We start from the raw sequence: 25075 nt of genomic DNA, 5'->3' as shown, positions 1-25075 counted from the left end.
TCTTAATAAAGATCTAAGTGAAGTTTTACTGTATGTATACAACCAATACATAAATTCTTAAAACCTCACAGAAATACCTATTTTGCATATTTTATAGCTGTATTAAACTATATCTGAAAAAAATGACATCATTAAGGCCACAAAGAAGCTAATTAAAATCAAGGGACACACAAGTATACTAATACAATTTATGAAATTACCAAAACAGAATGATAAAAAAATAACTCTCTCAGATATGTTAGAAAATATAATATTATCTTTAGGATTTTACACTGCTACAGTGATTTTACAGGAGAGTCAATTCAATTTAACTTTATAATGGATTTACTTAAAAACACTGTATATATAAAAGTTTCATGAAAATTTTATATATTCACTTGAAATATCAATTGTCACTCAGTCACCACCACATGCGTGTTCTGGGTTGTAACACACACTTGAATTGTTACAGGGATTTTGGAGAGGTTGAGGAGAATAAGGTTTAATATTACTGTATCTGCATTTTCTCTCTGAGAAGTATATAAAATTCCATTATTCTGAAAAGGCCTTTTTTGTTTTAAAGGGGCGTTTAAACTCAATTATGTTAATCCTCCTTATCCAACATGCTCAAATAATTAGTAATCAGTGTGAACCAGAAACAACTAAAAAGTATAAAGAAGAACGATACCTCTGATTCTGAAATTCCAAGTCTGGGCTTTTTTATGGTCTTTAGTGACGAAATGAAAATATTCATACCAGGGAGGCCTTTGGCCCTTAATTAAGCAATTGAATGAGGGGGGTTGATGAAACTGACAGGAAGTTTAAATGGTCACTAATGGGAAAATGAACATTCAAAAACAGGTCTAAGCTGACAAAACAGAAACATGATTTTACTGGGGGCAGGGAAAGAACACTTAAGGAGTGGCTCTTTCAATTTTCTTCACTCATTAATTTCACATATATATTTTTCATTTGACTGTCATAGGAAATATACAAGTTAATAAAGATAAGAAAAACCATACATTTGTCAAATTCAGTGCCAGTTGAGATCAGTGTATCGGATCATTTACATCCTATCAGTGACTGTCAGTGACAAATGATGACCTGAGTCATCAAGAGATGATTAAATGATTGCTAAGATGGGAGAAGTACAAAGTGGTTTAGAAAGAAGTACTAAAAAGAGTCAAAATGAGTGTTTCACAAGTTCATCTTCATTTATAGTCTTAATACGATTCCTTCATCATGTTTTTGAACTTCTGCTTTTAACAGTAAAAAGTTTATAGTTTACATTTAAATAGGACCAGAACAAATCTAAAATTAAAGGTGTTTTAAAAAGCCATCATCTGACTCGAGAGACCTGGGGGAGTGTTCTGTGGTTGCCTTCCGTCCTAATCTCTGCATCCAGTCCCCGACAGTTCACTAAACCACGCGTCTACACCCACTTTCGGAAACAACTCATCTGTAGTCTCTCATTCAGTTAAAAGTTCCTACTTTGTGCCAGGTGCTAGGGGCTGGTCTGTGAAGAGGAAACCACAGTCCCTGATCGCACAGGCAGTAAGAGAATTATGTGCTCTGTGTCCGCATGGGAAAGCGCCCAGCTTTCAGACAGACTGGGACAGAAGAGGTCTGGCTATCCCAGAGGAAGGGACAGGAGGCTGGCATCTGAAGGGTGCTGGGGGGGAGGCACATTCTGGTTTTGTTTTTTGGGGGGGCTGAGGGGCAGCACACCCACAGGGCCTGGGAGAGAAAGTCCTCAAGAGCAGCCTGCATGATCAGATGCTGTGTTGATGACTGTGGGTGGCAAGAGGCAGGGAGGGCAGGACCCTGTGAGAACAGCCTGAGGGCACCGGGGTGCCCAGGAGGACTTGGCAGGGCCTGAAGTCTGGGTAAGCAAACTGGGTAAGCACTGAGACTCCCCAGGAGGGCCACCATTCTCTGTAAATTGAGACCATCACTTCATTATCTGACTTCCTCAGGTCAGTTGTAGCCTTTGAATAAAGACATTTGTTAATACCCCGCCCCACGTGTGAAAACTGACTTATGAAAAAAATCATTTTTCAATTAAAACAACACTTTAAAATCATCTGGAGGGCTTGAGGGCTCTGGTCAAGCCAAATCAAGTTAAGGACAAAGAACCTCAAATTCTCAAGTGGTTCAACAGGAGGTTATCATGGAAACCGACCCTTTTCCCTCATAAGTCTTCTCTTGCTTTCTAGACGTTGTGCCTGTTGGGAAGGAGGCAGCCGGTAAGTTGCACCCAGAGCTCTGTAAATGTCCCTTCTGGTGAGTCACCTGTGCAGACCACCACGTCACTGACATCTCCCTAAACTACATGTGAACCTGAACTTGGAAGAACCACAGTTTCCCAATTTGTTTCTGGACTCCTGAGGAGCCAGCATTTACATAAGTTACAGCGTTTGTTTTGGCTCAGTTCTACAGGACACTGAAGGTGGTGTGTTTAGAAGAACATATGCAGTGCTCCTTAGGGATTTCTCCATTAGTGTCACCTCTCTCTGAGGCAGAGAAAGTGAAAACTGCTCCCACTTACCCCACAAACACAGACTCTGGTCTGCACAATCATTCATGACACTGAACATGTCTCTAGTCTCTGTGAGCTCCTAGTGGTCACTTTTTTTTTTTTTTAACAGAGCTCACAGGACACTAGGGTCCCCATAAAGTGTTATTTTCAGATACTGTTTTCCTATGACCTTTAACAAAGATAAAGGTACTTTGTGCAGGGTGTTGCTACCGAGAATCTTTTGATCACTACATGTAACCAAGTCCAAGGCAGTTACTTTTTTTAGACTACAAATAACTAGAATAGTCAAATGACTTAAAACAGTTTTAACAGCTTTGGTCATTGATTAAAGGGAAATAGTAAAAACAAATAAATTAATTAAAAAACCAATGAACCCATTTCCATTTATATTTCTATGTGGAAACAATTATAACAAAGAAGAGTTTGACATCATCTGGATGTTGGGATACTATGCTGTCCCAGCAGCCATGAGCTGGTGCTCATGCTAGGTGGCCCAAAGCTGACCACGGGTGCCTGATATTAACGAGAACCCACTCAGGGGCTTAGGAAGGACTGGCCTTCACTGTTGCAGATTCTGCAAGCTTTTCCTCTAAATCAAACACCACTTAGACTAGACTTCTTGGCAACCCTTCCCACCCCACAGTCTCATGCAGACTACCGTTGCCATTTCTAAAGACAAAGGGTTATTGACACCACCACCCATCACCTTTAACACTTGTTCAAAAACCGTCATCAGCTAATTTGCTTCAGAGTCTGGGTTAAAGAGAAAATTATCTCACCCGATATACTTGCCTGTATACTGAAAATTATACAATTTACTGATAATTACTTCCTTGTCTTGGCTGCCAGGGAGCTTACCTTTTTTAGGATAGCCTTTTCCTTTTACATTTTTAGTATTTGTTTTTGTCTTTTATTGTATATTAATAGTTTTAGGTCTTGCTCTATACTATCATTTAAAACAAGCTGCTTCAAATCCTTTTTTACAGTCATGAGGTTTAATTAGTGTTTGCTATTATTAAACCAAAAATTGTCCAGTGAACAAAATAATAATCAATTCACTGTGTCCCTGAGGGACTAGAACAAAGAGTACTACAGACTGTGAGTTAGCAACCCTCCCACCTGCTTCTAAAGATATCACGGGGGTGATCTATAAATTTCTCAAAAAGGGAAAAATAAAGTTTTGAGAGGGCTTTGAAATCAAATAATTATGGAATAAAACTCCAAAAAGTTAAAGAGGAAATGGTACAGCCAATATGTTTGCTGAAACTAAAGAAGGGAGCAGAGATGTAATCACCATGTATTAAGCGAAACCTAAGAAAAATGACCTTGGTTTTACATCTCATAAATCTACATAAAGATGACACGCAAAATAAATTAGTGCATATTTACAGCAGGAGACCACGATACGGAGGCTAGAGCTTCTTTATAACCTGATAGGTTCTGGTAGGTTCCCATGCCCTCTAACTACACCAAGAGGATTCCCGCCGCGGCACACAATCACGTGCTTCCACCGATGGAAGACGTGCCTCCCAGCTTTGTCGCACAGAGCTGCTGTGTGGGCACCTGTCTGCAGAGCGTGGGGACGTGCTCACGACCACGGACGGCACTCACATGAGGCTGGGCCGGTGCCACTGGGTGGTCCGGTTGTTGTGGTTGACGTAGTACGTGCGGCCCAGGTTGTCCACCTTCTCTTCCCACCCGGGGGGCAGCGGAGGCGGGGGCAGCTCCTCCTGGTGCTGAGAAGCCGAGTCATTGGAGTCAACGACTTCCCACCCGGGCTGTGGGGCAGAAGAGAGGGAGAGGCGTCAGGCTGGTTCACTGGCTCCAGGGCATCTGTGCCCTGTGTCCTGGCTCCTGTGGGCTCCGGCAGTGGCTTCATGCGCCACGCTTCAAGAAATTCTCAAAACAAGGTGGAAAAATGTCAACTCGAAGAGAGTCACAAAAACGCTCTGAGCCACGGCCAACGAACTGCACTGCCCTCCCGAGGACGGTGGTGTGGGTCGTGACATGGACAGGGGATCCAAGCAGCCCCTCACGTTACCTAAGTCCCATTATGCTCTTCTGTAGTTCGTGTTTGTTATTTTGACCTGATGGCCTCTGGGGCTGTACAAAGCCATGCCGATCATGTGGGTCGTGCTACAGCTGTCATCTTTTCAACACCTCCGGAAGGTAGGAGGGAGCTGGGAAGATGAGCCTCACAGCATGTGTGTTCTTGCAGATGCCACGGGCGGGCCACCAGGAGGCCCGGGGTGCTCTCGCTCCCCAGGGAGGACCACGGGAAGGTGGCCCCTGGAGGAGGGGGAGCTCCCTGATGCCCCTCTAGGGAGGACGAGCATGCACGGCGGCCAGGAACAGCCTGGAAGCTGCCTCTTCCTACTCGGCCATTCCCCACCTGCTGCCGCCGCGTCAGCAGCCTTCATGGTCCCTGAGTCAGAGGTACTCCTTTTCAATACATATTTTTGGCATTAAGTATTCCTTCCTGACATCCCCTAGTAAAGTCACTGGAAAATTAACTAATTCACAGTTGGAAGGCTGGAGGAGTGTTAAAAAAAATTCCTTGGATTCGAGATAAAAATGTGTGGATGTGCTTACGAAATCTTAACAGTCAAGACTACCTACCACCCACTTCAGTCCTTCTCCCAGAGATAGATGAGAGCCTGCGCATTAAATACTGCTCGGAAATATGACCTCTGGGTCTGGGCCAGGGGGCAGGCGGTGGGGCGGGTGCAGTTACTTGCCCATAATGCATTATTCACACACCATGTATATGCAACAGCTGCAAACAGATGTGCGAATAGGCCACAGAGAGGTCTCTAGAACGGACATTCTTGGACCAACACGAGAACGTGTCTAGTGAAGCAGCACTGACTGCAGCCTGTGCTGTGAAGGTCCGGTAGGACCCACAGTAGACGTATGTGACAGGAAAGAGAAAAGGTGGCGTTTTCTGTTTTAACTTGCCAAGAGGGAACAAAAGAAACTTCCTCTGGACAGCTAACTGCGGAACGGCCTAGCTAGAGCAGAGCTGCTCTAATGCACGCGCTCACCTGCAGGCCAAGCGAGCGAGAAACTTGGAACAGCCTCTACATCATTCACCCACTGTGAAGCAATTCCAAGTGCTACAGGGAATTTACTAAGCACTGAAAGTCCAAAGAAATAAGAGAATTAAATGTGTGGGGGAGAATTTCACACAGTGGTGGGGCTGTTAATAGAACAGGGGTTAGAACAGTTCATAGAAAGACGCCTCTTCGATGATTAGTGTTATAAGGTTAAGTGAAAAGCTTACCTTTTTTTTCTGATAAAAGCAAACATTGGTAGGTCCATGGAATATGCAGATTCATGAACACATTTAAGTTCCTTCATATTTATAAACATTGAGTTCCTTAAATTATAAAACCTTCATGTAAAATATCCACGTGCTCTTAGGGAAGGCAAACAGCCCATGGCGCAGAGTGCCCGGCTTACCTCCATCTCATCCCGCTGCTCACTGTTCTCTTCATCTTGGCCTCCGTTTTTGGGCATATAGGCCATTTTCAATCGCAAAAATCCCTTAACCCGAGATTTATGACTGCATGATGGAAGAAAAATTTGTTACAAAGGATGTGACTTGGTTTGACACTTCATATTTATGATGCTTTAAACAGATGTAATCAGTTAATATGCTGAAATCTTCCTCAGAGAAAACCAAGGCCAAAGCATAAAGAATGACTTGCAGCCTAGAAGCCTTACCTTCTCGGCCGGAGGAGAAAGTCCTTAAATGTGTAGGGTCGCTCCATGGTTGGGTCTTCTGTCTAAAGGAAGAAAAAGTAAGTTTCCGTGCTCCCGAGGGTCTGGTATTTCGCATCCACCCAACTGGACTACCGAGAACACACTTGCATGTTTTAGAACGTGCTCGGCAAAAACAGAGTTGGCTCCTCAGACAGTGCTTGACAATTAATTACACATTTCATAGGTCACAGAACTTTATCTCCTCAAGACCCGCTAGATGTCACTATCAACACCCATGTTTTAGGAGCCAACCCCAGCCTTCCACAAATTTACAAGATTATAGCTGTTACTGCCAAGTTTAATTTCTAACTGCTGGGTGCAGGCCTCAATCTCATGCTGCTGATTAACTCTGGAGAACCAGGGGTCACTGGTGCCTGCCTGCCTGTCCCTTGTGAGTCAAGAAATCTAAGAGTGAGGTTAATGGGAAAATATGCAAGATCAATCTGTGAATCCAGTTTTACTTTACTTTTAACATTAAAATATGTCCTCAGCTTCAGATAACTGAAAGAGCATCTCCTCCACCGAGGCTGTCCTAGGTAGTATCATCCATCAGCCTTTGGCTGGTGCTTATTTCAAGAAGCTATGAATGTAATTGTGGTATTATTCATTTAAAATAGAAATCAGTATTTTGTTGTGCAAAATCAGAGGTCAAAGCAAGTAGGAAAAGAAATGTTCCTCTCTCATTAATTTAAAAATACACCAAGTGGGCTTTATTCCAGGGATGCAAGGATTCTTCAGTATTCACAAATCAATCAAGTGATATAGCATATTAACAAATTGAAAGATAAAAACCATATGATTATCTCAATAGATGCAGAGAAAGCCTTTGACAAAATTCAACACCCATTTATGATAAAAACTCTCTAGAAACCAGGCACAGAAGGACCATACCTCAACATAATAGAAGCCATATATGACAAACCCACAGTAAACATTACCCTCAATGGCAAAAAATTGAAAGCATTTCCTCTAAAATCAGGAATAAGGCAAGGGTGCCCACTCTCACCACTACTATGCAACGTAACTTTGGAAGTCCTAGCCACAGCAATCAGAGAAGAAAAAGAAATGAAAGAAATGCCGATTGGAAAAGCAGAAGTAGAACTGTTTGCAGATGACATGATCCTCTACACAGAAAACCCTAAAGACACCATCAGAAAATTACTAGAGCTAATCAATGAATATACTGAAGTTGCAGGTTATAAAATTAATACACAGAAATCCCTTGCATTCGTATACACTAACAATTAAAAAACAGAAAGAGAAGGGAAACAATCCCATTCATGACTGCAATGAAAAGAATAAAATACTTAGGAATAAATTTACCTAAAGAAGCAAAAGACCTATATATAGAAAACTATAAAACACTGATGAAAGAAATCAAAAAGGACACAAATAGATGGGGAAATGTAGCATGTTCGTGGGTTGGAAGAATCAACATAGTGAAAATTGTATACTACAAAGCAATCTATAGATTCAACGCAATTGCTATCAAGCTACCAGTGGTATTTTTCACAGAACTAGAACAAATAATTTCACAATTTGTATGGAAACACAAAAAACTTTGAATAGCCAAAGTAACATTGAGAAAGAACAGAACTGGAGCAATCAAGCTTCCTGACTTCAGACTGTATGACAATGCTACAGTCATCAAGACAGTATGGTACTGGCACAAAGACAGAAATATAGATCAGTGAAACAAAGTAGAAAGCCCAGAGATAAATCCATGCTCCTATGGACACCTCATCTTTGACAAAGGAGGCAAAAATAGACAGTGGAGAAATGACAACCTCTTTTACAAGTGGTGCTGGGAAAACTGGTCAATCATGTGTAAAGGAATGAAATTTCCTAACACCATACACAAAAACTCAAAATGGGTTAAAGATCTAAATATAAGACCAGAAACTATAAAACTCTTAGAGGAAAATATAGGCAGAACACTCTCTGACATAAATCACAGCAGGATCCTCTATGACCCACCTCCCAGAGTAATGGAAATAAAAAACAAAAATAAACAAATGGAATCTAATTAAACTTAACAATTTCTGCACAACAAAGGAAACTATAAGCAAGGTGAAAAAGGCAGCCTTCAGAATGGGAGAAAATAATAGCAACCGAAACAACTAACAAAGAATTAAACTCCAAAATATACAAGCAGCTTATGCAGCTCAATACCAGAAAAACAAACAACCCAATCAAAACTTGGGCCAAAGAACTAAACAGGCATTTCTCCAAAGAAGACATTCAGATGGCTAACAAACACATGAAAAGATGCTCAACATCGCTCATTATTAGAGAAATGCAAATCAAAACCACAATGAGGGATCATCTCACTCGGGTCAGAATGGCTGCCATCGAAAGGTCTACAGACAATAAACGCTGGAGAGGATGTGGAGAAAAGGGAACCCTCTTACACTGTTGGTGGGAATGCAAACTGGGATAGCCACTATGGAGAACAAGGTGGCGATTCCTTAAAAAACTGGAAATAGAACTCCCATACAACTGAGGAAAGACACACTGCACACACACCGAGGAAACAAGAATCGAAAGAGACACATACACCCCAGTGTTCACTGCAGCACTGCTTACAATGGCCAGGACAAGGAGACAACCTAGATGCCCATCGGCAGATGAATGGATGAATAGGCTGTGGTACACGTACACAATGGAGTATCATTCAGCCATAGAAAAGAACACATTCCAGTCAGTTCCAGTGAGGTGGATGAAACTGGAGCCTATCACACAGAGTGAAGTCAGCCAGAAAGAGAAACACCAATACAGGATACTAACGCATATATATGAAACTTGTAAAGATGGGAACGGCAATCCTACATGGAAGGCAGCAAAAGAGACACAGATGTAAAGAATAGAGAGTTTTTGACTCTGTGGGGGAAGGCGAGGGTAGGATGATTGGAGAGAACAGCACTGAAACCTGTATATTGCCATATGTAAAACAGATGGCCAGCGCAAGTTCGATGCATGAAGCAGGGCACTCAAAGCCAGTGCTTGGGGACAACCCAGGGGGATGGGGTGAGGAGGGAGGCGGGAGGGGCTTCCGGACGGGGGACACATGTGCGCCGGCTGACTCATGCCGATGTGTGGCAGAAACCACCACAATGCTGTAATTAGCCTCCCATTAAAGCCAACTAATTAAAAAATTAAGTGATGTAGTAAGGGCAGACCACAAGTTATATTCTCTAGAATTACTATGTAGACTTTTATATACCTTGCAGCCTGAGTTGGATGCAATTGTGTGTAAGAGCAGGGACAGATCTAGGTTCAAAGGCTGGTTATAGCGCTAATAATGCTGTTGCTTACTCTCTTTAAGCTTCAGTTTGTCTATAAAATGGAAATGTTCGTGCTTATTATTAGAATGCTGTGAGGCTTGAGTGAGTCAATGTATGTAAATCCACAGTGACTGGTACGTTCAAACATAGCAGCTATTACTAGTAGGAATAAAACTAATACTTTTATTGAAATACATATAATAATTTTGTTTCAAGAAAATAAAAATATTACATGCAGTAAAACCTCAAATACCTAGGCTCTTTAATTAAACACAATTTAAAATACCTTTGCAGCAAGAGGGACAAACCACAGCAAAATGATTTATTATAAATCAGTAGGGTGTATGTATTTATATTTGTAATATTATCTTTTATATCATTCTCTGCTTTAAACTTTCAATGACTTCCTATTCTGCTTATAATAGGCTGAAAATTCTTCCTTATGGACCTACAAGGTTAAACATGGTCTGGTTCTTCACTATCTCTCATCTCACCGGGAACCAGTCTCTGCAATCACCCCTGACTCCACTGGGAGATGGTGAAGGACAGGGACACTTCGTGTGGTACAGTCCCTGGGGTCACAGAGTCAGACACGACTGAGCGACTGAACCACCACCACCCCTCCTGACCTCATCTGTCCTGCGTGCACGTCGTCTAACCCCACCCTCACAGGTCCTTCCGCTGGACATCCCCGACTTCAGACAGCCACGCGGTCTCCACTTTGCCATCCAAGTCCAGAATCCCAAGTCACATCCTCAGACATTGCATCCTAAGTCACCATCACAGCCTCCCTTTCTCATCCTCAACTGCAGCGTCCCGATTCATCTCCCTCCTTACCACTATTTTATGTATTTATGCTTATTTATGTATTTACCAGTTTATCATTCTATCACCTATAGAATATTACCTTGTAAGATCAGAGACTTGGATTTGCCCGCCACTGTGTTCTTGGCACCAAGAGCACTGTCTGGCATGAAGGAAGCACGAAGTAGCTGACTAATCCACCTGATCTCCAGTAAACTGCTAGGGCCACAAAAATCCACCCTCACTAAGCAAAGTCAGCTATATTCTCTAGACTTTTTTCTGAAGTCAGACACACACACACACACAAAGTCAGAGCTTACAGGGACTCTAAAAACAGAACTTTCCATACACTACATAGTTTAAATGACAAACACCACACAGACTCAAGACGTAGACATCCTAGGTCTGTGCTCTGGCTTTGCTACCTACAAAGCCACGTGGCCAAGGGCAGAGTCTTTACCTCTCTGTGCCTCAGTGCCCTCATCCACGGAGTGGGGCAGTAACAGGAGCTTATAGAATCGTCACAATTAAATCGATCAACTGAGCTGGTCCATAAAAAGTCCTCACAAGGGTTCCTGGCACACTTAACAAACATTGGCCATTATCATCGTCAGTCAAGTCTACGTTTCCATGTCACTTGTGAACACTATCAATTCAGTGCTCTGCAATAAAGACACGGCGTTAGAAGATGAGAATTCACCTCCATGGAAATTCTCCAGCATGAACAAGATGGCAGTCTCTGACAACAGGATTCTTCCTAGCACTATTCAGGTTCCTGCTGGATCCCAGTCCCTGGAGAAATGCCTGGGGGAGACTCCCTGAGAGTGTTTCTGGGAGAAAGCCATCTCAAACAGGTTGATGCTAATAGCACCAGTGGCCAAAATAGATGCTTCTACCCCCTACCCCAGGCCACGAGCATTCAAAAAAAAACTTTTGGTTACACAGCAATTTCACCTTATAAGGATTTATTGCTTTAAACAGAACTGCAGTTACTTGACATATATGTAATGTGAAAAATAACTTTGTGGGCAAGTGGAAGGGAATGGCCTTATCAGGACCCTAGGCTCAAAAGAGGGATGCAATGGCTAAAAGCACCCAAGCCTCAGACTGAGCCCCTCTGGCCCCCTAACGGCACCACAGATCAATGTTGGAGACCTCTGGTCTGGTCAACCTGCAGATCACTGGGCAAGCCACCGACCTCTGTGCACCCAGGGGTCCCCACCCGTAAAATACAGGGAATGGACAAACGGTCTCTAAAGTCCCTCTAAGCTCTAAGATACTGAATTCTGTACACATGAGACAGAACCATTACCCTGGTACCAGCTGGAATTATAAGAGGGGTGTTCATCATTTGAGTTACCTTCAAGTACAATTAAGATGACAAATTATAGCGCTACCATCCCGATGCCGCCTCACTGTAGGAAAGCTATAAATTCAAGTTAACCCTGGTTGCCTTGAGTAGCACCTGACTAAAATAAGAGAAATTCATGTTTTTAAACAGCTCTCTATACCTCAGTGTGTTTTCCACAGATACAGAGATTTTGCATCTAGGAGGGGTGATGGGAAAGGGCTCAAAGGACTGGGAAGAATCAAGACAAATTTCAGAGGTGTAAATGGCAAACACCTGCCAGAAATGGCATTCTGTTGTTAATGCAAGTCTTGGAGCTATTTTTGTCTCTAAGTAATTATTAAGGAGAAGTCATAAAATATTGTACGAACTTTTGGGGAATGACACACAGAATTTAATAAACATGTAAAAAATGATAGTGTTTCTTAAAAAAAAAAAGTCAGAATAGGAGAGTTATAGCTAAGGTCACTTTTGGTGATGCGCTGGAGAAATAAAATAGAGGAGCTTTGTTTCAGCTGCAGACAGACATCAGGAGAGCAGGACCACCTTCCTAAAACACAGCCTCTACCTCCGCCACGTGCGTCGTGCTGCCCAAGTCTCCCAGGCAACACACACGTCGTCATGGTCGCAGTGCCTCTGCTTGTGAGTGCCACGGACAGCTAATGCCAGCTAGTGCCATGGACAGCGAAGACGCGGTTTCACAGAGCTGGATGGAAACCTGGCATCGTCTATGTGGATCCTCTCGTTTTATAGGTGAGACAAACAAGAGTCCCATAAAGGATTACTAACTTATTAAGGTTACCAAGGCAACCTGCCCATCTCCAGGCTCCGAGTCAACTATTCCTGAAAGGTCTTTTAAAGCTTGACATTTGGAGACTTCTGTGAATAGGAATCTATGTTTTCTTAATTCTCAGATCTGCATAAAAGGTCAGATGACTAACCTTTCTCTTTTACTCACTCCCAACCTCAACAGTGGGCTTCCCAGATGGCGCTAGTGGTAAACAACCTGCCTGCCAATGCAGGAGACGCTGGTTGGATCCCTGGGTTGGGAAGATCTCCTGGAGGGGTCACAGCAACCCACTCCAGTGTTCTTGTCTGGAGAATGCCATGGTGGGAGGGGCTAAGGACCATAGGGTTGCCAAGAACTAGACACAACTAAAGCAATTTAGCATGCATGCACACTCAATAGTAAGTAAAATGGAAAAAACAAAAATTAAAGATGAGTGGCATATTTGCAACAGAAGCCAAGGAAACAGAGTCCCTACCATTTTAAACTCCCTGGGTCTATTTCCTATCCTTTTTTTCCCCCCTTCCACAAATAAAACTGGCAGAACTGGCCTGAGAGCCAAGAATGAAAATGAGTGACAAGTCAAAATCATTTTCTTTCATCTGGAAGCATTTGATAAAGCACTGGGGAATTCATAATCAAAGGGGGGAAAAGGAGTTACTTTTCCTTCTCATGATGTCTCTCTACTCCTTCCTGTTTAAGGGCAAACACGGAGCTGACGCTGGCCTCCTGGGACCACTGTGGTCACTGACGGGGGTACTGATGCTTTAACATGCAGAGTGCATCTCGGCTTCACACGGCCCTGCCAGCCTCGTCTCTCTGTTTCCAGGGACCTCCTGTGCTTGTCTCCCTGGCAGAAGAACTCCAAGCCGGACTGTCCCAATGGCCCCCAAGGCCCAGCAGCGCACACAGTTGATTATCCAGGGACCCAACAGTGGGTACTGGGCTGAGGAGCACTGCTGTGAGTGCTCTAAGATGCTCAAGTGCATATAACTTGGCTTGTGTGTCTACGGATAAATCGGAAGTAGGCTTGCCCTGACCCTCTGGTCTTCCGGGTAGGCTTCTCGAGGTTGGGGAATTTATAGGTGTTGAGTGAGGACAGCTTAGGAGAGACATCCCTAACGACTTAAGAGCACGGTTGTACACCGCAAATGCCAGTATCCACCAGCAACTGTATTCTGGTAGGGGGGAAAAAACTGAATCTTGACTGATAATTCTGGCTAGTGGTAAAGAATTCACTTGCCAACGAGGAGATGAAAAAGACATGGGTTTGATCCCCAGATTGGGAAGATCCTTTGGAGGAGGGCATCATAACCCACTCCAGTATTCTTGCCTAGAATATCCTATGGACAGAGGAACCTGGTTGGGGGCTACAGTCCATGGGGTTGCAAAGTTGGACACGACAGAAGCGATAGTACGCACACGTAAAACTTGGGTGTGAGAACCCCTCCTCCCCCAGTTCTCGCCAATAGGCAGAATTATCAGCTCAGGAAAAGGGAATTCAGAACCATACAGTTTTCACCTAAGCTGGGGAAATCTGGTCTGATCTCAGCTGAACCAACTAAGAAGGTGCCACATTGCCACATGTAGCTTTTAAATATAAACTTTAATGACTTGAAATAAAATGATAAATTCCACTTAGTCACATCAGCCACATAGCCACGTGAGGGAGGAACTTGCTTCACTGATTTTTCCTCAGAGATCAGAATCATGTCTGGATCAGCAAGCATCTGTGAAAGGAATAAATCCTCCATCAGGGAATGGGGCTGTCTGGAATTAATTAGCAACCAGACGCCCAATCTGATTCCTCAGAGTCTGAGGAGGCCCGGGCAGCACCTCACTACCGCAGGACCGCTCTGCACTACCTTCCCTCATGACCAGCGAGACAAGGTTCCTAAGCTTTTACCTAAAATTTGATGACATTAAACATCACTGAATCCACAGGCCATAGAGCCTTGACAGTGGTCGAGTAGCTATTAAGAAAAGAGCATCCATTATCTACCCACAAAATATATTCAAATGCTAGCATCCGTTTTACATACTCACACCTGTGTTATCATACAACGTTAACTGCAATTTCCCCATGAGGGTCCTACACAAAGGACTGAAGATACACTTGAGAGCACCTCAAATCTGGGGGTCAAAGCCGTGTCCACTGAGAACACGCCGGCCGGGTTCCACTGTCACTTAGCGGATGGAGAATGCACCTTTGCCTCTCCTTTTGCATCCCGTGTGACCCATCCTGAGGACTGTCCTGGGCTCCACAAAGCCAGTCAGTCTTGAGGAGGAGACACGGTGCCCCAGGGCACACTCATCCTGGAGGTCCGACACCAGGAGGCTCAGCTCATGCGCAAGGCCTCAGCCTTCTCTGAACACTCGCTGTTCCACTCTTGAACCGGTTGGCTTCTGTTCTGGCCTGGAGCCTTTCTTCCTCTGAAAGCTCAATCTTGCCTCCACCCAACTCCAAAGGTAAAAATATTCTCTCTACCAACTTGTCTCTGAAAAGAAACACTCTTCTATCCTCTGAGAACTCCCCTCAACCTTTCAAAACCAACCCATGCTCCTTCTCTCAAACAGGGAACTGGAGCAGGTTGTTCAAAAATTCCAGCTGCACCTCTTAAGTACATAATTTGCCTTGACTATGATGTGTGTGTGTGTTTTGATATTTATTTGGCTGAGCTGGGTCTTAGTTATGCCATGTGGGACCTAGTTCCCTGACCAGGGATTGAACCTGAGCCCTCTGCATTGGGAGCATGGAGTCTTAGCCACTGGACCACCAGGAAAGTCCCTGTGATGCGGTTTTTATGTTAGGGAAAAGGGTGGTTGGGGACACCCATGTAAGAAGTGGCCAAACAACCAACACTGTCTAAAAATGTAATATGATTACAGCTTCAGCCTGAAGAGCATGGAGAGAACACCCACTGATGTAGAAATACATGAACAATCTTTCTGCACAAGGTGGAGACACCCCTGCGCTCTCAGTGGGACCGTAAAAGGACAATCAGTGTTCTCAAGGCTCATGGAATCCATCTCGAGCATATGACCACTTTCCACGACCATCTTGGAGCTTCAGGTTTTTATGCAGAGATAAACAAAGATATTCTAATGTCACTACTGCTGTTTCCAATCTTTGGGAAGGGAATGAGCTTCAAACCTTTTGTCCTTAAAAGTTCCCCTGAGTAAACAGGAGTAAAGTGCTTGCCGTCACAGTCCCTCACAACAGATCTTCAAGAGCTTCCTGGGTAAGACGGCCTTTCTTGGTCTTTAATAGAGAGTGACAGCTACAGCTTCAACACAGCGGCAGGCTCATACTAGGTGGTTTGGGTGATTTTAGTTTATAGACGATTTATGCTATTGGCTCACATAGAGCATTTTTTAAAAATGCCCTTGGAAGGCAGAAACATTTGACTTAGTCTCTCTTCGTTGCTATTGTGGGGGTTTCCTTGGTGGCTCAGATGGTAAAGAATCTGCTTGCAATGCAGGAGACCTAGGTTTGATCCCTGGGTTGGGAAGATTCCCCTAGAGAAGGGAATGGCTACCCAATCCCATATTCTTGCCTGGAGAATTCCATGGACAGAGGAGCCTGGTGGGCTCCGGTCCATGGGCTCTTAGAGAGTGAGACACGACTGGGCACTACTGAGGTGCTACTGAGGGCACTTCATGATGCCCTGGGGAAGAGGGAGGAGAGCTGGAGCACAAAGCCATTTACCTTTCGCCAGGGAGGCCTGGGCCCTCATTCGATTGGTACTGGAATACACGGGAGTCACCTTTCAGCTCAGTCACGGTCAACAGCCCCTGTCCTTTTGCTACACGTTTGAGCAGAGGATTACTAGCAACAGCACACGTGCTGACCTGGTATCGTTTCTGAAACCAGAGTCTTTCCAGCTGACAAGTTCACTTAGGACAAGAGCCTCTCTTCTTTCGCCTCTGTGCCAACCAAGAAAGCCATAACCAAAGTCACGGAAACACAGTCTGTGTAGGTGAAGTGCAGGAGAGACAGAGTGTACAATTCCAGACAAAGGGAACACACGTGGTTAGAGCCAGAGGATGAACTTGAAAGCAAGGACATTCCAGTGACAAGGAGAAGGGGTTTGGCAGAAGCAGGCAGCTGTTTTGTATGAAGTGACAAAGGAAGATGAGATAAGAAAGTAGCTGGCGACGCTGATAGATATCTGTAGGTGGTTCAAGGACACCTGGTTTTTACAATTAAGTGATCTCCTAGCCTCTTGAAAGGACCACCTTCTAGAAGGGGTCAGGCTCACAGTATCTGTGCTTCATTTCAGCCTTCTCCACAGTGTGGAGGAAATACTGCCCTGAAAATAACCCTGAATTGCAAACAGAAACTGCCATTCACTGCATGTGTTATAAAGTAGGCAACCGATCTTACCGGGAGATGACTAAGGGGTATGTCCACCTGTCCCAGGAAGTCGTCCCGTGTCTGTTAAGAAGAGAGAAAATAATTAGTGTTTTCATCTATTGAGTGAGTGTCAACATTCTTAAACGTGTTTCTTTACAAACAGAGAAAAGTCCAGGGTCTGGGCTGGGAGAATGGTGGGGATGAGTTAAAGGCAGAGGCCCAGGTGAGTCAGAGATGGTTGTTGCCTTGGAGATGGGTGAGCCCCAAGGCCTCAAACACCTGATCTTCAGCTGGCAGACACCCTGCAGGGCATCGATCACCCAAGAGACTGGAGACAGAGCCTCTCTTAGACTTGGGGAGCAGGCAGTCAGCCAGGGAAGGGATACCTGAGATTCCAGAGGGCCTGGGGGCACAGCTGGCCCAGTTTAAAGAGAAGTCAGTAAAGAAATGTTGGGGCCAATTTTCATGAATATTTATAAAGTGTAATAAATGAAAGAGCTCCTTGAGAGCTCAGTTTTGGGAAAGAGTACAGAAGCCAGTTACTAATACATCCTGTACATTACTTATTAAAAAATGGCCCTGAACTTTCAACCTAGTAATTATACTGCTTCACAATCTAAGTTCGTGGATTATCTACTGGTTATAATTTTGGACACATGGTACTTCTTCCTATCTACATCTACTACACAGACCTCAATGAAAATTTATGTGGGTAACCTCACATGTGCCTTTTCAGACTCTGGGAGTCATGGTAAATCTTAAAGTCAGGGTCAGCGGCCCTGGCCCGGACCCCGGGGTGTCCAGCAGGCCACTGGACACAACATCCTGCTTTAGGGGCACGTGCGTCACAGCCCCTGATACCCAGATGGCCCGCGATGTGAATCGGAAGAAGAATCATGATGATGACTTCCACTACCCTCGCCAACCTCATTAAAAAAAAAAAAAAAAAAAAGCCCACATTCAAACACCTATGATAGTTAGAAAGTTCTTCACAGACATCATCAGACTTGTCCCACTACCAGCTTGAGGAGGAGCCCAAGAGAGAATCCAGAGTTCCACATTCCAAACTCTGGGCTCTTATTTTCAGTCTTACTGTGAAATTTTCTAATTTATAAAATGAACTTTTCAAATGTACTTGAAAAAAATTCTCCTCTTGCATTTAAAAAGTGGCAGCAGGTAAATGTGAATGAGATTTACTGCAATGATTTGTTCCATACTTAGGATGTCCTTTTCAGTAATTTTTAAAATCTGATTGACTAGAAAGCTGTCTGTCTCCTCTAGAATATGTGAAGGGTAACGAAAGATCAACGTCACCACTGGCTGAGTGTGCCAAAGCCTGAGAAGAGTTCCCACCCTTCTGATGAGGCTCTGTTTTCTTCTATTTCCTCAGATACATCTGCCTCCACCCACCATGCACAAGGCCGTGAGGTGCCAAAGATGTACCTCTTAACAAGCAACAGTCAGCACAGACGTCTTCACTGTCCAAACAATTAGGGAGCAGTCCCATTCTGAATGTGGCTGATTTAATTGTGTGCATGTCAGTTAATTTCACTATTAGAAACTCAGAGCTGCCTGACTCCTGACTACAGACTGTGTGTCTCCCTAACGAGAGTAATGAGGTTCTGCCCTTGTCCCTCTCCTGGCCAGCTACTGGTGCTGATGCCAGGAAGGACAAGGACTCGGGGAGGCGAGCATCAGAAGGAGACACTTTGATCCCAGAGCTCTGTTTCATAATCTGCTCTCTTTGGCTACTCTATCAATTGTTAACTTGAAGTACATCTTCACAAAAATTCATGAAACATCCATGTTGCTGCACTGTTTTGGGAGGGAGATGTTAGACTTCTAAACCCATCAGATGAATTTACCATCTGAATCTAGAGACAGGCGCTGGCCCCTAAGGGCTATTGTAGCAAAGCAGGTGCTGTGTTCAGGGCACACCAAATCTTCAGTGAGCAGCTGCAGTGGATGGGCACGATTATTATGCCCATTTTACAGATGGGGAACCTAGAGACCAGAGAGGTTGCTAGCTGGGTAGACTGGTTCCAGAGTCTTGGCTCTTAACCAATATTTTGTCCCGCATCTCGTTAACAGCAGGACAACTCGGCTGGGCACCAGCCTTGGGCTTCTCATCAGGATGCTGGTTCTCAACAGTGTGGATGAGAAGAGACTTTGATGACAGCACAGTATATGAGGCTTTGGGGAGGATGGTTCTGCCTAAAATGCCCATCTGGCATGTTATCTTGAACAAAACCTCTTGTTCCAACTTGGCTCCATGCCTCAAAGCAGCAGTTTAATGGATCCCCACGGTACTTGCTGCAAAGCTAGATGGCTTCACTTGTACCTTAACAAGGTTTCTAGTTACATTAAAAAAATAAAAAAAAAGAAAGAAACACAACAATTCCTATAACAGAAGACAACGAGGCAACCTCACCATTAAACACAAGGCTCTTATTTTCTGGTTTACATCAAAGGTAACGGTAATAAAATCATTTTAAAAATAAAATGGGGATCAAGTGTATAGAATAGCACATGATCGAGAGGAACTGGCTTAAACAAGTGATTCACCAGTCACTGGAACATGCTGGTGAGATCTAGGTTTCAAAACATCCCACTGCTGACAGAACCACAGACATTTCAAGCAATGTAGAATATTTAGATTAGTGACACTACACCAATGATAAAACGTGCCTCCAATATCACTATTGAGGAGTGCTAGGAGCGACCAGAGAGTCAAAATGCATGGCCTCTGCACCAAAATGAGAAGCAGGGCTATTTCCAGGACACCTGGGTGTGCTGATATGGCAGGGTCCCCACCTGTGGGCCCTAGAGAGCCAAGGTTTGAGGTCATCACAACATCTTGAGGTCACCACTGCCTCAGGATGACACCCTGCACCAATGTTATGAAAACACAACATTCAAATCATTTAAATAGTTTCCATTACAAAATCACTTCCACCAAGCATCATGTTAACCCTTGTTGTTTATTCAGTCATGCCCGACTTTTTAGTGATCCCATGGACTGTAGCCCGCCAGGCTCCTCTGTCCACGGGATTTCCCAGGCAAGAACACTGGAGTGGGTTGCCATTTCCTTCTCCAAGGCATCTTCCCCACCCAGGGATTGAACTTGAATCTCCTGCATTGGCACGTGGGTTCTTTACTGCTGAGCCACCTGGGAAGTTCCCGTTAATCCTAAAGTGCTTACAAAAACCAAATTAGTTTCCACTTCACACAGTGCATACTGGCATTTCTTGTGCTCATTTTTAAGTGGTAAATGCTGTCAATTTCAACCTCAATTACCTGTCACGCTGTTCCAGAGGCTGAAAATGTGCAGGCTAGAAACACAATTATAAATGTTCCCTTCTGACAAGCCATCAAATATTTTCCCAATGTAATGACAATGCAAACTGGAGCCCTCGAGATGTGTCGCATAAGGGGAAACAAAAATCTATATTCTATTACTGGAAAAGTGAAATAAATATACCAGACACTATTTCAGAGTTTGTGCTCCAAATGATGATTAACTACCTATAGGCTCACTCTCCCCCATGCCCCTTTAAAATAACTGTTCCTTTTTAAATAAGAACGGACTAGGGTGCCATGTCCATGGAGAGATGTGTGGGACTGTCACTGGGCCCCGAAGCTTGGGGACCATCACAGCAGCTCCAGAGAAACCCCAATGCAGCCCTCAGACATTTCTTCTGGTACACACTGGGCGGGAGCTGCCAGCCTTGAACTGGACACCAGGCTTAGCTGTCCTCACAAAATAAACGAGCATCAATTTCTCAAAGAACACACCAATTCAAGAAACAACACAGACGGCCGGTCTTCAGGTTGCACTGCACTTGAAGGATGTGATCTGAATCTTCCTATGTACTGATGACCAGAGGTCACCGTGCAAGCACTAGGCTAGGGCTGTGCATTTCACATCTAGGCTGCAGGGGAGCAGGGGCACTCTGTGGGGAGAAGAGCCCTGCAAGTGAGGGGTGCTGGCAGGAAAAGCTTGGGTCAGCAGGAAGGCTTTTCAGGAAAGGCTGTATCAGAAAGGACTGGTGACTCTCAGAAGGCAGAATGACCCACAAGTAACATAAGAGCTATACGTGAAGGCAGTGTTTTTGTTTTAATTGTGATTTGTAATCCCACTAGTAATTCATAAGAAGCATCAGTGTAATGGAATAGAAAATATTAAAGAGTCTCACAGGAAACGTAAGTACTGTTTCAAGTAATCTGTTTCAGTTACATATGTATATGAATGCATGTCCTACGTTGTTTTGTAAAATTCATTTCTTATGCCCTGCCACCATCACAAGTTTGAAAGCTATTCAGTGTTGGCCAGTGAAACCCATCCAGTGCTACCAATGTCACAGAAATCATTGAGGAGTGATAAGAAAACTATACTGAGAATTTCTGGAAGGAATTTAAGAGAAAAGACATAAACGACTGTTGTTGTTTAGTTGCTAAGTCATGTCCAACTCTTTCACGATCCCATAGACTGTAGCCCTGGCAGGCTCCTCTGTTCATGGGATTTTCCAGGCGAGAATACTGGAGTGGGTTGCCACTTCCTTCTCCAGGGGATCTTTCCTGACCCAGGGATCGAACCTGAGTCTCCTGTCTTGACAGGCGCATTCTTTACCACTGAGCAACCAGAGAAGCCCTATGGGAAAGATTAGATCTTCGTATATTATAGATCAAGGTAAACCTCCCAGCTCTGAACAGTGAGACAGAAAAACAACCTTTGTTTTGCTGCTAAACCAGTAAACACTGCTTCCTGGTGAGGCACACAGCACCCACCAGACAGGGAAACAGGTTCTATTTTTAGAGTGACTTCTGAAGCATGTACTTTGAATTATTTAAATAATTGAATGGCTTGGCAAACTTTTGCAAAAGCTTTTAGACAAAACGTCACAAATGTAGTGACTCTCTTCAACAGTCTACTGTCTGGAGGTCGAGATGTACTGAGTTTTCGATGCTGTCTCATTCCTCAAGGGAGCATGAGATGCCTTTGCCGTCACGTCCAAAGGACGGAGGAATATCCTTTCTTGCACATCCTCCACGCACTCCAGCGTCTGTCCTCTGACAGCAGAGCTGCCGCAGTTTAGGAAGAGAGAGAGTTTGGTTCCACCCACCCAACGCATCACACGGTCCAACATTTTACCACCTGGTGCCTCTGACTTCCAAGCCTTTCTGACTTTGAATTGTTCCGAAATACATAGTCAAAGCTACCTTAATCAAACAGCTAGGTGGCATTCCACTAAAAAAAAAAAAAAAAAAACACACAAAGGTATAGTGATGACACCCCCTGAACACGTGCTCTTACCAAAATCCACTTGACATGCACCAGAACACAAAATCCAAACAAAAGGGATTTTTTTTGCACAGTTTTCACCCCTCCAGCCTCTCTGCCATTTAGTTTTTAGAGGTCAGGGCTGAAACCTCCCATTCACTAAAACAGGACAGGGTGTGTCCTGGAGACAGCGGCTCTTATTTCTAACAACAAACAAGACCTCCCCATCAACAAGATGTCAGAGCAAACTCGCAGGACTTTTATAGGCTCCCGTAAATTCATGCTGGGTAAGCGAGCAGAACCAAACCTTGCTGGCTGGATGCGTGATCATGAGCGCCTCTATTTTAAGGGACACTCTGCTTGAAATTCAGAAGACAAGCACAGAGGTGGGGAGAGAGCAAAGAACCATCCCGCTGGCAAAGACTACACCAGCTGAGCAGAAGTGGCCTGGCTTCCACGAGGAGCATGACCAGATCAAGGCAAACTGGGCTGAGAAGCCAGAGCTCCGGGAGCTCCGGGGCTCACTGCTTCTCCAGGGCTGTCCTGCCTCCACACGGGGAGTGAGATGGGCTTGACGTTTCCCCTCCCTCTGAGGGTGGGGTGGTGATGATGGAGGAGGCTTGAGGGCACAGGCCAGTCCTCTCCCCCATCCAAGGGTGAGCATCTTCCAGGCCAGGGGTCAGCTGAGGGCCATAGGAATTATAGCCTTCTGCCAAACCTGATACTCTGAACTTACAATCCAATAAACCCTGGGAGTACAAACACTGGGGAAGAGACTTGGGAACCAGACGCATGAAATGTGAGCAGCTCTGCTGAGGTCACTTCAAGCAGGGGGTCACCCACAGGCAGACTGCACTCCACTGTGCCCAGCCTGAAAGGCAGACTTGGTGCCCTCACCACCTAGTGATGGAAGCTAATCGGCCCTGACCGTGAGAAATGTAACAGGAGCCCCACCTAGAACATGAAAACTTGTAAGTCCTGTTTGAGAAAAATAAACAGGTGGAATTAATTCTAAGGATATATTTTTAGTTGATCCAAGATATTCAAAATATTATCATCTCAACACATAATCATCATAAAGACCATTAACAAAGCCTTTGAAATCTGGCGTAGGCTTCTCGCCTAGAGCACACCTCGCTCTGGACCGTCTGCGTTTCAAGCGCTCTGTAGCCACGTACGGCGGCCATGGCGGTCCACACCTCAGAGATACGAATGGACGGCGGCAGGGATGGGGGCGGGTCAGGGGGACGGAAGTGACCGATTCTATCCGGGGTCAAGGGCAGGCGTGACCTCACGAAGGAGGACATCTTCACGCGGGGTCAGAAGCAGGAGGCTGCCAGGGGGACAGATCGGGGTGGAAAGAGGATGCTGTGAAGCTGGATCTGGGGAGAGGCTCGGGGGCCTGAAGAGAAGACCAGGGGAAGGGGGTTCTCCGGGCAGAGAGGAGGTGATGCGGCCGGCCCAACACGGTGATGGGGGAGCACGGCATCCTGGGGCGAGAGGACACATGACATGAGGGAGGGAAAAACTGGCGAGGACTGCGTTTAGAAAGGTCCCTGGATAGCGGGAGGGCGAACTGACAGGAGGAGAGGACTCTGAGGGAGGTGTTTAGGAAGAGCGCTGAGTTGTTCAGATGAGACCACGCGAGGGGCTGGACCACGCGGGGGTCCGAGGGTGGAATTGCTGGTTCACAGCATCTCGCTTCCAGACCCTCCTGGACAGCCTGGAGGCTGTTCGCCGTGGGACCAGGGAGCGAGGACCGCGCCCCGTGCGAGGCCCTGACCGCTGTGCCTGGGGAAGCCAGTGTCATGGTCAGTACACGGTCACAGGGAGAGCAACGGCTGGGCCGTGACAGAAGGCAGTCCTGGAAGTCAGTGGAGGCAAAGGCCAGGGACGGGGAGAAGCATGGCTGGGCTTGGGGGTGCCTCCCACCCAGGGCAGAGGGACTGCCTATGGCCTGCAGGGGCATTAGCCCCACAGGGCCACCCCAATATTCATCTCTTTATTTCATCTGTAAGGAAGCTTTCCTCCAGCCCAGACGTGCTTGGTAACACAGGCTGTGGTCTACAGTTGTGTGTCATTTCAGAGAGGGGAGGTGGCCACGGCCAGTCACCCCTCCACGGCCTGGGGCCTGGCCTGGTGCCCTCTCACATCCGCCTCAGAGACAACAGCTCCCCACCAGCGGCCCTGACAGGTTCCTATAAGGCTAACTGATCTCTGTCAAAAATGCCCCTGGAGAAAATCTTGGGCATCACTGTCATTCCTTGTGAAAGGAATGGTAAATTTGCTGAATAAAGTATCAATTTTTAATGACTATGACCTGATGCGATAAGATAAACATTCACATATATTCTACTTGTTACAGAGCAAACTGACCTGACATTAAACTTCAAAGTTAAAAGGAAGATGTGCACTGGGTTCATTTAATGACACGATACTACTTCACTTTGTGCTTCTGATCCGATCAGATCATGCAAAGCTGTTTTCATTTCTCAAGATTTCAGGCTATAGTGATTCTTTGCAGGGTAAGGGTCTCATTCCTTCTCTGGAGAAGTTTAAAAATCAGTTTTTCTGCAAGCAATTTTAATGACAGATTAAATGAATAAAGAACAAGTAAAGATAGTTCTGGATTCTGTACTTTATCTGTGAACTTAGCTACCAATAAACTGATTTAATTATCTGATTCACAGGTGCCTTCAGTAACCAAGATGCAGGGTAAAAGAATGGTCAAGTGATGGAAGAAAGTGCACCTAGGGACACCATGGGCTCAATGCCATTTCGATAGTTTGATTTCATTAACAAGTTTACTGGTCAAAGGTCCTCCTCATACTTCGAGGCATTTGGAACCAGTAGTCCGTCTCCTTGCTTGGCGGGACAGTAGTTTGGCCTGTGGAATATTGTCCTCAAGCAAAAACAGGTCACATGGAACAT

At 45.0% G+C, this 25075-nt stretch overlaps 1 protein-coding gene across 17 annotated transcripts in view; it reads right to left on the bottom strand.

Moving 5' to 3' along the window:
- Nucleotides 1–25075, bottom strand: part of NEDD4L (NEDD4 like E3 ubiquitin protein ligase) — a 370632-nt gene that overhangs the window by 72387 nt on the left and 273170 nt on the right. For all 17 annotated transcript variants that reach the window (XM_042239245.1, XM_027960942.2, XM_027960943.2 and 14 more), the window contains 4 exons: nt 16894–16944; nt 6245–6306; nt 5981–6083; nt 4130–4296 (listed from right to left, as the gene is read on the bottom strand). In XM_042239245.1, coding sequence (XP_042095179.1) covers nt 4130–4296; nt 5981–6083; nt 6245–6306; nt 16894–16944 — 383 coding nt within the window. The remainder of the gene's footprint in view (nt 1–4129; nt 4297–5980; nt 6084–6244; nt 6307–16893; nt 16945–25075) is intronic.

This window comes from Ovis aries, chromosome 23, assembly GCF_016772045.2.
Source record: "Ovis aries strain OAR_USU_Benz2616 breed Rambouillet chromosome 23, ARS-UI_Ramb_v3.0, whole genome shotgun sequence".
NCBI lineage: Eukaryota > Metazoa > Chordata > Mammalia > Artiodactyla > Bovidae > Ovis > Ovis aries.
Note: the sequence above shows the minus strand (reverse complement) of the source record. Positions and strands in the feature narration are given on the sequence as shown.